At 44.7% G+C, this 16,265-nt stretch overlaps 1 protein-coding gene across 5 annotated transcripts in view; it reads right to left on the reverse strand.

The window, feature by feature from the left end:
* The window catches only part of BBS9 (Bardet-Biedl syndrome 9), a 1,968,820-nt gene that overhangs the window by 1,865,310 nt on the left and 87,245 nt on the right, over window positions 1-16,265 (reverse strand). For all 5 annotated transcript variants that reach the window (XM_078688232.1, XM_078688235.1, XM_078688233.1 and 2 more), the window contains one exon: window positions 1,281-1,431. In XM_078688232.1, coding sequence (XP_078544358.1) covers window positions 1,281-1,431 — 151 coding nt within the window. The remainder of the gene's footprint in view (window positions 1-1,280; window positions 1,432-16,265) is intronic.

The following is a 16,265-nucleotide window of genomic DNA, read 5'->3' on the forward strand; positions in this document are numbered from 1 at the left end:
ATGTTTGTAAAGGAGGTAGTGGCAAGAGAGATTTGCCCAAGTTTTGCTACAGCCACTGCAAAAGTCATCACTTATTCTTGGCCTTCAGAGATAAAGCACTCTTTTTAACAAGATGTTTCTTTATGGGTAGATAAGGTGCAGTTCCTGCTACATGGTTCATGGATGTTTCTCTAGACCAGTGCATTGTATGTATACTAACAAAGTATCTTGGCATATGTAATGTCTCTATTGGTGCATTCTTTACAAGTAAAAGGTGAGCTACTTTGCTAGCTCCCCATATGGTTCACAAATAGGGTGAAAATAATTAATTCATATTGCAGTACGGCCTGTAAGGTATTATGTCAGTTCCTGGAGGAGCATATTTTACATTCTCTTTGTCCACCCTCTCACTACCTTTGTGGAGCTAAAATATAACAGGCACAATGCAGAAAACAATTCCAATTCAGCAAAAACAATGTTCAACAGGTGCTCCTTGTAAAAAGTTCAATTTCAGCCTGTATAGAGGCGATGCATGCATCCACATAATGTTCAGTTTTTGCTAATTTCAATTAACCCAATTATTCATATGTTTTGCAATCTTTTCCTTTCTCCTCGGTCTTCAATTCTAGGGAGAGCAATTTTAAGATCTAATTTAACCCGCTGTATATTTTCCTCCAAAATATCAGTAGTGCATTCCAGTTTTGAGATTCTGCTTCACGATTCAGTTTGCTTTATGCTGATGCACTTTTAATGCCAAAATTGCACTTCATTCACCATTTCTTTTCGAAATCCCCTAATTTGCTACAGAAAAGGGACCAAATCCAAGGCATTGCTGCTTGCGGGTGCTGGCATATGGTACTCACTTGCATGCAGATGAATGAGCGAGGTCAGCTTAACATGAATTAACTTTGAAAAGCAGAATCTTCTCTTGTTTCTTTCCTGCTTCCCTAGTATTGTGAACAGCAATAGTTAATTTTTAGAAATATCCAAAGTTGCAAGTATGATTTGCCATATAAAATAGTGAAATTAACTTTAGTCGTAGAGTAGAGAGCTCTACTTAGATTAAGTCTCTCAGTGCAGCAATATCTATGGGTTGAAATTCTGTGATTTTCATTCTGGGAATTAGAAACGGGAAATTACATTAATAAATGCAGTATTTTGGGCTCCAAATCGAAGTTACGAGCACAAAATACTTAGACAATCAAACACTTCTTGACACTAACAGTACAACATGGGATGAAGCACAAACGTTATTTAACCTGCAATTGTAAGAATTATTTAAAGCAAGGGGTTATACTTACGAAACAAATTTTCCAACATGCACCTGTAGCACAGGATCTCTCAACTGCACTTCAAGGAGTAAATCTTCAGCTTGCATTTCATTACCAGTCTGTACAGGGTGGGGCGCAAAGATTCTAAGAAAGCCCATGTAGCTGCCTACAATTATTTTATCTGTTGTGGAAAAAAAAATCAGTTACAGGGACATCTGGATGACAAACAACGTAATAACTCTAACCACAAAGCAAGGTCTTTCAAATGTTTTTAATTAAATGCTATTGCCAATGTAGGCATTACAACTGGCGAAATAAATAAGAAGGAGAGAAATACATTCCATGTTATCAAAATATTAAATACTGGATCCTTTCACTAGTGAGGAACACTGCTAAAATAAAAGGGTTATACCAGAGCAGGTGACGTTAGAATGGTGTCAAGATTTGTCTGCTGACAAGAAGAAGACAATCAAAAGCTTAAGTCGGATAGTACACATCCATGCTTAAGGTCAACACTAGCTTGGAAAGCAATTGAATACAGATATTTTTAAATGTGGAAATACTAAGTGAGAGATGCCATCCTTATGTGTTTTCATATGACCAATCCATATGACACAGTAGGAGTTCAGGGTCCATCATAGAACCTGGGAAAGTCTCTTTAAACAAGCATTTGCAATGCAATAGGTCTCGCATTAGGCAAGTTTGAGCTATTGGTATTTTAAATGACACATTTTTAATTTATGTGTTGGTTTTAAAAATAGCGAAATTAATACCTTTATCATTTACAATGCCAATAGTTTTTACTTTCGCAAATGTGACACCTATAGCATTTGTATTGCAATTTGTGTTGTATTTACGTGACTTAGATGTATTGATATGACAAATAACAATGGCTTGTAATTTTTTTTTTATAATTAATACTTAAATAAAAGTTATTGTAATTTATAATGGCAATAGCTTAAAATTTTGTAAATATCTTTTGTAAATTAGGTGCCATGCTTACCAGTAAAAGGCTGGCTCTAAGGGAGTCTGTTTTCGGTAAGAATGTCAACAGGCACCAAAGGCACGCAGCTGCCGAAGATAAAGTGCGGCGGCAGTTGTGCCAATTTTAATTTAAAAAATAAAAGCATGGTCGCTATAATTGCATGCAGCTGAAGCCCCTGAACATAACATACAGTGGGGGGTGTAACGCGCTGGCAAAAAAAAAGCAATACCACTCGCACATACTAAAACAAAGGTGCGATCACCATTATTAAAGGTGAAGCTAAAAAACATAAGATAAAGCGCAGCATGCATCGCGCCAGATAATATAACAAAGGCCCACGCGGTCACCCTGGCTCTGTACACCCCCAGGTCTCCTGTGAGGATGAGGCGTAAGAGCCCTACAGCACTAGACGGCAGAGCGAGGCAGGACTCTCGGGGGAGGGGTTTGGGGGGGGGGGGGGGGAGTCGAGAGTTACGGGAAGGCAACATCACAAGGGGGCGGGGTTGTAACCATGCAGGAGACTGCCGAGCTTAATTAGCTTTCAAGATAGTCATTAATATGTTGTTAATTTGAAGGGAGGGGCGGAGGCGCAAGAACCGCTGTGCAACACAAGAGGATCCGGAATGCGGGCTTGTAGCTATCCAAATCAAAATAATCAAACCTGCAACGGTGAAATACTTCTAATACTGTGTGCAAAAGCACCACTTTGAACAGTTCAATTATAGTGGGCTCACTGCTTGCAGTCAATACGTGTAATACATGGGCAAGTTTTATTTAGAAAATGCAGTCGGAGAGAGAAGGAAAGCTTTGTGTGTCAAATGTGGCATGCAAGGTAGTACACACATGATTACATTTCTGAAAACACCAATGTGTGCTGATAAAAAACAAATATTAATCTTTATTTGTAAGCCAACTTGCTCTTACCGGAACATGCTAAACTTGTTTTGAATAAAATGCAGTCTTCTCCGATAAATTACACAACATTGGAAGACATGAGACAATATGCTTTGGGGGTAGTCTGCAGCAACAAACAAAAGGCAGGGGGCAAGATCTCTGGGTCCCTAATGTGCCAATGCAATTTTATTTCTAACACAATAGAATGCGCTGAATGAGTTTGATTTTGAAAAGGCTATTGGGGAGATAGCTGAATGTGTTTTATTTATTTATAAATAACTTTGCTCAGAGCAGTAAGGCTTAATTACGAGGTAATACGTTAAGTACGTCTCTCTCAACCTGTCAAAGTTGCGACAGTTCCCTGGACAGTGAAATGCTTAGCCAACTCAAATGTAAAATGAAGATGGTACGGCCGGCGCCAGCAACATTCAGGAAGTTGTTTATTTAGTGAAGCCAGGACCTCAAGCGAGGGTCGCCCGAGTGCTGTGAGAGTGAAGTGTCTGTCGATCCCGCCTTTCCCCCTGATAAGGCCCTGACTCTGAGTACGGAGGAAAATACCAGACATATAAGTTGTGCAGATAACACTGCACTCCCTGTATTTTCTTCAGGTGCGTTTAAGCAGCTCAAACCTGACGACATTCACAGAATAAGAAAGCTCTGCATATTCTGATACATGTGGGATTTGAAGAGGAACGCATACATTCAGCATGTGATGTACTTGGAATAAGAGTTGTTTACTGTACCTGGTAAAAACAAGCATTATCCCTTCCTCCAGCGCTTCCGCCGCCTCCGTTGCTGCTCGTCAACTCCCCGCTGCCCTGCTCCTCTTCAAACCGGGTCTCCGAGGAGGGGATCTCCGCCGCTCCTTCACACGCACGAGTAAAAACGAAACAGAAACTTACAAGACGCGCCTCGTAAGCTGTGTACGGTAGAAGCTGACGCGCGCGACCCAATCCCAAGGCGCGCGTCCGAATCCGACTCTGCCATGCTTCTCAATCTGCGCGTGGCCATCTCTTGTCTTCACTCGTTGTTGGCTGAGCTGACGATTATAGTTCTCTGGCGAGAACGCGCTTCGCGCGCTTCTAGCCGAGACCTAAAAAGCACATCGTTCTGTTAACTTTCCTATCAACTAATTTAAAACTGTAACACAAGTGCATGGCATTTAATTCTATGTGAATATAATTTGCCAGTCTGTATTAGAAATTGTATACAATTTTTAAGAAAAGTATTACAGCATTCCTTTGTGTTGCAATGAATTCAAACTGGGAGTTTCAGCATGGCACCATATGTTGAATACATCTCTTGTTAACTTGATGTTTGGTATCATGTACAAAGCCTTGATCTAATCCTTAGAGTTTGCAAATCTTCTAAAATCCAGATATGACGATCATATTAAAAACCTGGTAAAATGTGTGTATATTAAAGTGTGAATTACTTTTATGAATCTCTTTATCTTATAGCATAACTGATTCTCAAAATCCACGACTTAATCTTTGCAAGTGTTGATAAATTATTTCCCTAGACTCCACATGTTACTACTAGTCTATTACATATGTTTAGCTGATGTGGGAAATACAAATGAACTTTGGAACTTTTATTTGATTTGTACAAAAAATCATAAAACGGTGGAGCTTACCACCATGCGATCAACATTTACATCTTTAAAAACTGCACAAATAAACAACAAATCAATTAAGAAGAAATTAGCAACATAAAATTACACAGGCTTTGCAAAGAATGTTCTAGGGGGATACTAAAACTTAGGAAAGTGGTGTAAGTTAGATCACGTTGGCTTTTTTAACTCAAATTAAAAAATTATTTACACTATGCTAGGGAATGAAGGAGAAGGTGTCCATTGAGTAAAGTGAAAGTAAATAAATAGAAATTTAGAGAGGGTCCATGACCGACTATGGCCAGGGCTGTTACACTGAGTCCTCTTTAGTTGGTGCATTATTTTCCAGCTCTTGAGCGGCGTACTTCAGAAATGTTATAGTATTGCAGGATAATTGGATCCAAGACCCGCTGAGGCATTTAATAACAGCCGCCCTGCAAGTTCTCACCTGAGCGTGTCTTAAGAGTGGTAACAGAAGTGTTTTCCTTAGTTCCTGGAGTGCCGGGCATATACATATTAAGTGCAGAAGTGACTCTACGCCATTGCCGCAAAGGCGACAGTCAGATGTTGGCCACGTCCGTAGCCATTTAGGGGTGAGGTCTTTACTCGAAAAGCAGCCCAGCCTTAGCAAACTTAATTTCCTTTTGTAATAGTCCCTAAAGCAGTCTTGCAAATATGGGTGGGGTTTCAGGTAGATGTATGATGGCAGGACCATCCAGGCATGGCTTTTACCAACCACGGCCGCTTTGTCCAGTAGTAGTGACACTGAAGAACCGGGTTTTAGAACCCAGCGGCGCCAGGGGCACGCCCAAAGTCTTCGGGTTCACCTGTCTTAGAATACAGAGACACGGGATACTTCTGAGTGGCGTCAAAGATCAGGTTTATTGGCTGCAGCCAGTAACAGAAGTCCTGGAAGTCAACGCGGTTTGAGTTCTCAGGAGACTGCTCAACTTTACAAAGCAAGTCATCCCTTTTTATGCCAAACATTATGCTTCAGGCAAACATTCCTTGTTTACAGTTTAACCAATCACATGCTTCCACAACAAAAGTATTGCATGACGACAAACCCATTTTACAGTTGTCCGGCCCATAATCAATCATTGAACAAACCCAACATTCTTCTTTAGACAAGCCGGATAAACCCATAATAAAAAGGACCACAACCCATATCGTAAATAGACCATAAAAGAAGAAACAGAAACAGATAGAAGTAGGATAAGGCATGTTTGTGTGCAGTAAAACTTTATGATGTCCTGTGCTCTGATCCTTAATCTTGATCAGCTAAAGGGCAGGAACTGGTTTAACAAGGTCAGCTTCAGGCAACAGGGTCAGTTCACTCAGGTCAAACAGGAGTCAGCACTAACTCGAGCTAAGGTGTACATGTCCTTAAAAGACTAGTTCAGCCACAGTCATCGGCCTATGTGAGGGCAACCACAAAATGGCTGCCATACACAAAATGGAACCCACGGGTTCAGAATTCACAGAACCTCAACACTTGTTTGATTGCTTTGTTAGTAATCTGTTTAAAAGCGGTATAAGTCATGGATAAAAGCCAGGAGTCTTCCAGTCCTAACGCATGAAGTGCTTGCCTAAGGGACTTATATGTGGAATTAGGGCGGCCTGCCTGTTTTTCAACTTCTAGCCAGCACAGTTGAGCCAGGGAATGATCTTCTGCGTCCCTCATTCGCCAATAATATTTGGCAAGGGCTCCTTGTCTTGCCGGAAACTGATTTGTAAGGCCATATTCCAAACGTATCTGGGCTTGGGAGATGTGACGCGGAATTGAAAAAAGGTTTTTGAACAGACTGGATTGGGCAAGATTTAGGACTGTAGAGTCCCGGGTAGCCATCATCTCAGAGCCATATGTAAGCGATGGCAGAAATTTAGCAGCTACAATCTTTAAAATGTGGCCGGTGGAGTTTCCGCATAGATGTTTTTGGATGGTTTTACAGGGGAATTGGAGTTGCTTGGCTTTCGATTTCCCCTGTTCCAAATGCTGTTTGTACCTTAACTTATAAATGCCCAAGTATTTGTATTGGTCTACCTGAGTTAGTATGGTGGAATTTATCTTCCAGGCAAATTTGTTTCTTTTCTTGCGTGAACCGGAGAAACATAAGATGTTAGTTTTCTTAAGATTTATTGATAATTGTGCATTCAAGAGATATGTCACGAGTTTGGAGATCCTACCTTGTAGACCAAGAGGAGTTTGTGACAAGAGCACAATATCATCTGCAAATTGTAGGCTCATTATGGGTGAGTTACCAAATTTTGGTGGGTCTCCCTGGATGGAACGTAAGTCACTTTCTAGGTCCGCAGTGTAGATGTTGAAGAGGCAGGGGGCCAATACACAGCCTTGTTTTAAGCCGTTGAGCGTACAAAATTTCTTTGTCAAGCATCGGCCGTCTCCTTTTTTCACTTGGACCCATGTGTGTGAATAAAGCTCTATGATTGCTCCCAGTAACTTTGCCGGCGCGCCCCAGGCTTTCATCTTAGTCCAAAGTTTGGATCTGGGGACTTTGTCAAAGGCTGCTTTTAGGTCCAAAAAACAAGTGTACAGCGAGTTCGAATTGTCAATTGCCTTTTCAGCAAGGAGGGTTATCGCGGATAGCTTTGTGAGAGTACCCATTCCTGGGCGGAAGCCTGTTTGAGTCGGGGGGATTAGCCCTATACTGCTAACCCAAGCTTCCAATTCTACCAGTAGAATTGACGCGTAGATCTTAGCCTCCACATCTATTAAGGCTATTAGCCTATAGTTTTTGGGATCCGAGCGGTACCCGGATTTGTGTATTGGGTGTAAAATGCTGCCCCTCCACGAGTCGGGAATGTTCCCGGTCCTTAGACTGTGGGTGAATAAGGGGGATAGTTGGCTGGCCCAAAAAGTAGGGTTGGACCTAAATAACGCATTGGGGAGACCATTTGGTCCAGGCTCTCATTGCTTTTATGACGTTAGAAACCTGCGTAGGTGTAATCAAATCGGTTTCTTCTATATACTTTATTGTTAATGATTCGCTGGTAGCTTTAGGATCAATAGAATTTAAATATGCTGCTGTTCTCAGACTTGATGGAGGAGTCTCTGGAGGGGACTCGACTTTGTTGTCTATAGCTATATTGTCCGTGAAGTTATATAGTAAATCAATGTGGCTATGCCAAAGCTGATCAGTCAAGTCTGAGTTAAACTGCCGGTGTTGGCCATTAAGCAAGAAGTTTATTTTTGCCCAAAAGACTTTTGAGTTCTGCAACTTACTTGCATGAAGTATGGTACACGCTAGTTTTTCTCTATATACTCGCTTGACTTGATTGGTCTCTCTTTTTTGCTCTTTTTTAAAGGCTTCAATTGTTTTCAAAGTTTGTTGTGAAAAATGAAGTTCCTTTTTACGTTCAGCCCTAAGAAATGCATTCATTTGTCTTTTTAATTGTCGTAATTTTGGGGAGAACCATTTCCCTCCACTGTTTCTTATGGTTTTATGTATGATTGAAATTTCTTGTTCATATCTACTACAAAGGACTCCCAGCTCTTTATTATATTGTTTGATATATCAGGTAGGGAAAGCAATGCGTTGCATGACGCCATTAAGTTAGGGAGGATTTCTTCGTTCCAATTTAGCCGTTGTAGGTTAAAGATTTGGGTGTTCAAGGATAGGGGCAGTGCTTGGTCGGACTTGTTTAGATGGATATTCAAGGTGAAGGTCTGAGGGAAATGATCACTTTCTCCGCGTTCCTGAATATGGAAGTCTCTGATATAAGGAAATAGGTCGGGGTCAGCCAGGGTGTAATCTATGGTTGATCCAGAGTTCTTAAGAGACCCTCGTTAGGGCGGCCGGTGTATCTAGGTGGCCCCTTCCGTTTAAGGTATACAAGTGGAGCGCTTCCAATTCTGTGGCACATTTTCTTCCCATTGAGCTTTGTCTACCTTGATTGCCCTGCCGTGGATCAATATGGGTAGGGAGGGTTTCCCCTGGCGTTGAATTAGATTCATATTGAAATCCCCGGTTATAAGCATGTTTTCGCTTGGGGAGGTGGACTTTAACATGTTAATTACGGTTACTAGTTGTTTTATTCTTTTCCCTTTTTGTTTCCCGCCGGGGTGCATGGAAAGATTCACAATCAGAAGGCCCATGTTAGGGGAAATCTCAATTTTAATGCATTGCATCCATGTAGAATCTAGGTCAATGCGGCTATGGGACCACAGAAAATCTGTTGATATAAAAATGGATAGACCTCCTTTTGCCCTGCCAGAACGTGCCTCCTTATGTGCTGGTATGAAAAGTTCTTTATATCCATAAGGGGCGTATTTTTGATCTGCCATGTTTCCTGGAACAGTAATATTTTAAATTGAGTAATGAACTCTATAAAATCTTCTTCCTCCAACTTCCCATTTAGTCCGTTGACGTTCCATGAGCAAATCGTACAGCACTGCTCTTTCCCATCCGTTGGTCTACTATTACTTCATTCTCTGTTCCCTTGGATCAATGCCAGAGGTTCATGTTGGTGCCTTTCGGGCATGTCTGCCTCCTGATGGGCAAACGTGATTGTAATTTGCCTAAGTTGATGGCCTTCTTCTTCTATGCTGCTTCTTGAGTCTGGGCCTTTAGCATTTTTTAGGAAGCTTCGCTTTGGATTTTGTTTCCGCAACGGACTGGGATAACGAGCGGGCTCCACTTTTTCAGATGGATACCCCATGAGGCGAAGTCCTCCCGGTAAGTCAAGATCAATTCTGTGACTGTGTGATCGGTCCATGTTGTTATCGTCGACTCGGAACCTTGTTTAAGGGGGTTTGGTTTGAACTCTACCAAGATCAGGTCGCTTGATTTTAAATGTTGCAAGTCTGGTAGTTCTTCTAAGAGTCTTAAAATGGCCCCTCTGTTCAGGAAGTCATGGATCCCTCTTGAGCAGTATTGCGGAGTTAGCTCGATTTTATTGCTTAAGATGTGCCGCTTTTGAATTTTTGGTTGTTTGCTCTCTTCAATGTTTGGAGGAGCCGTGCGGGCCCGGTCGGCCTTTTGGTCTAATGTATGCGGGCTAACTGGCTGTAGGCTGCTTGTAATTTCTTGTCCATTGAGGACTGGAGCTGATGGTGCTTGAATTTCTCCATCCCACCTGTCTCGTGAGATTATTCCCTTGGTCTTTACAGATTTATCTGTGTCGACTTGTCTTTTATTTTCTAGTACTTGAATTGATAAGATGTTATCCTTTGATCTGTCTCTTTGCTTAGAGTTTGTATTAGTGGCTTGCTCATGGGTTGGTAATTTGCGAGTTAGCTTTTCTCCGGGTGGATTAAAAATACTGAACAATTTTTTTGTGTTCTGGGCTGAAGTTTTGCAATCTGTAGCTCCTTTTGAAATAGTAGTTTCCTTGTTAAGGGGGTAAGCTTTTGAAATAGGCCCTTGCTCTATAGTTGTTCTGAATTAAAGTGGAGCATCCTCTAACTGCTCCTTAGCTGCGATGTTATTAGGGTTGTTATTGATATTATTGGGAAGTATTGGTGGTGCACGTCAGCTGAGTGATTTTGCTTTTCTAGCTTTCCTTAAGCGCTTCCTTTCTCTCTTAGTAAGCGTGTGTGCCTGTACAATGAGGTTGGAGCTGGATGCAGCTTTTGATAATGGCACCTGGCTTGGGTGAGCTTCCTCTCCATGATCTGCTGGATTGTGTTCGTCTGAATTTGCAGGCATCATGATGTCGTTAGAGACGGGGGAATCTGGTTGGACTTGGAGTTCCAGGCTTGCTTTGCCACTACTAACCTCAAGCGGGCTCCCTAAACATTCTCTGTTAAGCTGTTGGCCTGTTGCTTGGCTTATAGGTGTAATTATTTCCGAAGGTGAATCCGTTAAGGATTCCTTGACGGCCCCCAATATCTGCGTCATCAGGCTGGGTACTGTGGACAGTTTGTCTATTATATCGGAACAGTGACAAGTATAAAAGGTTGAGTCCTTATTTAGTTGCACCGTTGTAATCATATTGTTTAAATCTTGTAAAATTTGATTAGATTCCCTGAACATGGAAGGCCAGGAGGTTAAGCAGGTCGACTTGCGTGTCCAATTTGTCCGTGTGGTAAGTCATTGCAGCACCTATGGTTTCCATTGTCTTTAATAATTGTGGCCAGATGGAGATCGTATGAGGGCTCTCTGATGTTTCCCCCTGAGTGTAACTAAATATAGGTGGAGTGACAAGATGTTTACGGGGGTCTATTTGATAGTGATGCTCACGCGGTTGCAAACTCCTTGGCGATGGCCTTTTAACGGTGCTTTCCTCCTTTCCAGGACTTTAATCATGTTGGGTTGTGAGCTGGCGCATGCTTCGTTCCAGTTCTGCAGACTCACTTGTTGTTACGTTTTCTTCCTGTAACTTCGATGACTGAAGGGGGCGTTCCTCCAGTGTTATCAGAGTCATTTTCTCGATGGATTTTGGGCTTTGCCCTAGAAAAACCAAATCATTACTTGTGTCTGGGGCCCAGTGGACTAAAGCACATGCCGGCAATGTATAGACTATTTGTTGTGTTTTGGGAGATAGATTCCCACTAAGCTGGTCCGAGCCTTTAACTAGTTGACGATTATTTGAGTCGTCTGATCCAGGAGGGCCAGATCCCCCGCTCCCAAAGTTCCTTCTCTTTCTTGTGTTTAAAGCATTGCGAGGTTCACTGTGACACCTTGGGTGAGGCAACGTGACGCCTTTGTTCAAGCCCTCCTTAAAGGCATTCAATTTGGTGCTGTTGGATTTAGAGCTAACGTCTTGTGATGGAGATTCCAGTCTGCTCCCAGTAGAAAGTCTTTGACAGACTTTAAGGAAGTCTGTAATCAATGCCCGTTTGCTTGCTTTAGGGTGTGAAACTTGAGCTTTGAGGGCCGATGATTGCGTTACGTCGTGAACAGGTAGAAAGTTGTTCTTTGCTGCGGGGCTACAAGCTGTGCTGACCTTGTGGTGCCCCTTGACTCCTTCGTTTGGGCTCTGCAAACCTAGTTCATAGTGTAGATTTGTCGTGCCCAAGGGGGTTTTTGCCGGGTCTGCCGAACTGATACCTTGCTCCTCCGAGATTGAATTTTTGGGGCTTTTGCTGCTACCTACGGCGGGCCCCTCCTCTGGCTTGTTGGTCGTGCGCAGAGGGTCCCCCTTGGCTTTCTTTGTCTTCCTCTGTGGTTTTTCCACTAGGGTTTCCTCGCCTCGTGGTTTCCCTGATCTCATGATCGAGGTGCTTCAGGTTCGGCAAAACAATTAAACCTTTAGTTGGCAAAAAAGCTTTCCGTCGATATGCCAGAGCTAGCCTGCTTTTTACTTTCTAATACTTTGTGATGGGTAATGGGTGAATTACTAATCAAATTGCTAATTACTGTTCACAGGTTGAGAGGCGCCTGCTGACCCCTCACAGGGTAACTACTTTGAGGGCTTGAGTGCTTTGGCGGCTCTGGGCGGCTTGTGTTGCAGAGCGGGGGGTGCAAGTACCGATTGTCAGTTCAAACACAGCTCTTCGGTTTGGGGAGGAGCAACAAGCGGAGCACACAGGGGGCCCGCAGGCTGAGTAACCTAGTCACGCAGCCTCCCTCGGTCTGCTCCCCGGGCTCTTACTTTGCAACCGCCCCTAACGGCGGCCGCGCTTGTGTCCACCCCTCCTGCCCCGCTTCTCACCTCACCTCGCCTCTCCGAGCGACGAATCCAGAACTATAGGATGCCACAGAAACGCCGCAGGAGTGATGCTCGACTACTTCAATTCCTTCCGCGAGGGGGTACAAAATCCTTGCAGCCGAGACCCTGACTGAGGCCGGATCTGCTTCTTGCTTCTTGCTTCCAGTCCTGGTCCTCCCCCTGAGTTCACGGTACTGCAAGGCTTTCGCGCTATGTTGCGGGCGGAGAAGCGCCAGGGTGCCAGAAACACCAGAAACACCGGCTTCTACACCCCCTTCTCTTGCGGCTTTCTCTCGTGGTTTTTCTCATGTGGTTTTTCTCGCCGCAGCTGCCACTGTGCTACAGCGCTCCACCGCTGCCGGACTCGCCTGACTCGTCTGACTGCCGGCGGTCACTGCCAGAAACGGAAAGGGAATCAATGGTGGAGAGCGGGTGGATTGTAAGAAACACAGGGAGAGATACAGGGCAGAGAGAAAAAATTTGGAACTTAATATGACCCTTTCTTTTGCAACACTTCCTCTAATGATTCTTTGTTGAGTAGTCTAAAGACTGAGCTAGAGCGTTACCTTGATATATATGTGAGGAACTCATTTGATTCATGTAACAATTTTCAGATCATATATTTATGAAAGCACATGAGCATACAGTACAATATGGCCACTTCTTTCTAGACCTTGTCATCGCAACAGATCTCCTTAACCTATAAACAATGAACATGCTGGCCTGTATAGAATTTGAACATCTGGAGTTCCTAAACCTTTTGGTTTGGACACAACAGCAAGCAGCTGAAATAGCCCTCCGTAAGAATTAGTTATGCTATTATAGATCTGCTTGAAACTATTTATTTTATGGGTCGGTGCAAGGTTTTCTGACTAACGCAATTATTTATTCTTTACTTACAATGCAAGAGGGATGTTGCTATGGGGATGTAAAAGTCACTTGAATGGTTCTGGTGTGCCGTGTCTGATTTGGTTATTGTACATTCATGTATTGTCATTTTTGTTCAATAAACCTATAAACTCATAATCTTGCTGGCTTTTAGAGGATTCTCTCAGTTTACGAGAGGTGTGCTCTGAGGTCTAGGAGGCACCCAAAGTGCACCTCACTTCCAGAGTGGCCACTGCCCTAACCTGTTTTTGTGGGATTTGTTTTTGGTCGCAGTAAGCTATTTAGTGAAAAGACAGGCCTTTTTGGCTGTTTGCTTCAGGGAGAGTTGCCTGTTGGTCCCCAGTCTAAAAAGCGGCCACTCTCCCTTAACAAGTGCCTTCTGCTTCCATGCGTGTACTGCATGGGAGGTGTAGGGGCATATCTGTGTAAGAGATGATTGAGTTTGAGCACTGTGATAAGGGCTTTGACTGGAAATACTTTGACACCTCTAGTGTATAGCAAATAACAGAAAATGATGGATGATTGTTGTGTGAGGCTCCTCTGGTCTCTGTTGGCCTGGAGTTGTGCCTCCTGCCCGTTGTTAAGGGATACAGTGCACTGGTGAGTTAAGAGTGGAAGGCTTTCATCCTTCGTAATTGCCACAATGCCTTTGCCAGAGTTCTCCTCCTCCTCTTCCTCGATTTACATCTCTGTGAGATGTGATCTGCAACCCGTGCTGGATGGAACCAGTCTCAAAGAAGCTCCTGTTGTCCGTGGCCCAGGCACCAGCTGGTTATGAAGTGTCCATGCATCCTGTGACTGAGGGACCTCTTCCCCCAAAACGTAAACATTGTAGAAGAGATGACTGGTCAGCTCTGAATGTAAACACAGGTTATCTTTACCTGTATGTTGTTCCAGGATTTCTCTACTTTCTATATCAGTGCTGCACATCGGAGTAGCAGAGATGTGTGTTACAAGGATACCCTTAGCTAGCAGCTACCTTCTTTGCCAACCTTGGGATAAGTTGGGGGGGGCGCAAGGTGGCGCACGACAAAGATGGCCGCGTGCCTGTGAGGCTCTCGCCAGTCCAGGCGATAAAATCTATATAAGTCCCATGCTGTAATGCCATAAAAACCTGCAAATTACCAGCAGCGCGAGGGGCACATCAAGACATCACAGTGGTGAGGTTTCGAAGGCAACGTCCCGTACGACCTCCTGAAGCTGCAGGAAACACCTGCGCCGAGGGCGGGAGGCCGAGTCTGATGCACCCAGACGGCAGCAGAAACTACGCGAGCCTGTGGCTGCTCACGTGTGTGTGGGCCTCACCGCCGGCCGCAGCGAGTCCGGGGCCGCAGGAGTGGGCGCTGCAGCGCGGATGGAGACCCGTGGGGACACTCTGGCTGCGCAGGAGAGGAGGGCTGCATTGGCGGTAAGACGGGACGGCCGGGAAGCTTCTCATTGCAAACACACGGAACATCTGAAGGGCCGGCGGGGGGAGTCCCTGAGTGAGAGTGCGAGGTGTGGTTTCCGCGGGCCCAGAGGGACAGCGCTGAGCCATGGAAGTGCGGACAGCGATCCCCCCTGATGTGCACAATTTGTATCAGTGAAACACGGACAATATTACAGCGGGAGGCGCTGCGCGGCCTGTGCTGGTCCTGATTGCCGTCTCGCCTACATCACTGGTGGGGCCGCCCGCCGCCTTGTGCGCCCAGCCTGGGACCCCGAGCCTTGCAGTGAGTGACACAAATCCCTGATAGAGAGCCTACTCAGCCCCACAGGATATCGCATCTATGGTGTACTCACGCTGACTTTAAGTGGTGAATTCCTGCTAAATACCTGCCGCCTGGGAGCCGGTGCTGAGCTCTGAACTGCTGACAGCAGCAGCTGGCATTTGGAAGCACCAGTTGCAGAGGTTTTCATCACCGACGGTAATTCCCGCTATTGATGCTGGCCTCTCCCCCGCCCGAAATCCTAGGAAAAGGCACGTACTGAGGAAGGCACAAAGAACATCACTCCCCTGCACCACTGCCGTGACGCCCATCTGCGGTCCTTACATTGACCACATTCACGACATACCGCTTGCTCGTGGTGAGGGACACATCTTCGGACGCAACCTCCCGAGGAGGTGCCAGACGCCCGGGGGCACGCAGACGCAAAGCAGACGAAAATCCTGCTTGAAACAAGGAAGACGCCCAGGAACGGCACAGCAGATCAAATGGACATGGAGACAGCTGAGAATCAAGAGGAAGACTGGAAAGCCCTTCTTATCAGCATGAAGCACAGCTTGACGTCCATAGATGCAAAAATGGACACAATGAACTCCAGACTAGACTCAGTAGTGCACAAATTGGACCAGCATGACTAGAGACTCAAAGTGGCGGAAACTAGAATATCAGACCTGGAGGATGGGGCGAACACCTCCAAGGACTGCGTCTCACAAATGGACAAACTCCTTAAAATAATAGCGGACAAAAACGAGGACTTAGAAGCTCGTTCACGAAGAAATAAAGTAAGAATCCTTGGCCTGGCGTAGACAACCAACAAAGGGCGTATGGAGTACTTCATTGAAAAGCTCATTAGTGACCTGTTTGGAAGAGACGCCTTCTCCACTCACCTGACGGTGGAGAGAGCTCATAGATCCCTAACTGCACGCCCGGCCCCGGGTGCACCTCCATGACAGGTGATTGTTCGCTTCCTCAATTACCGGGACTGGGATACTGTCTTGCACCTTGCCAGAGAGAAACAACACATCTTATACGAAAATACCACTCTAGCATTTTTTCCAGACTTTACACAAAATGTACAAGAAGCCAGGCGGGGGTACACAGCAGTTAAAAAGAAATTACAGGAGCAAGAGACCCCATACACCATCTTATACCCAGCTAAGCTAAGGATCACTCACTTGGGGAAACAACACCTCTTTCAGACCCCCCCCAGCAGGTGGAAGACTATCTCAGACATCATCGAAGATCAGCTTCCAAGGAGGCGGAGGCCCGTCGGTGCTCCAGATCACAATCTCCGCTTTCTAACCCAGAATGAGGAA

This window comes from Lissotriton helveticus, chromosome 4_1 (assembly GCF_964261635.1).
Source record: "Lissotriton helveticus chromosome 4_1, aLisHel1.1, whole genome shotgun sequence".
Classification (NCBI taxonomy): domain Eukaryota; kingdom Metazoa; phylum Chordata; class Amphibia; order Caudata; family Salamandridae; genus Lissotriton; species Lissotriton helveticus.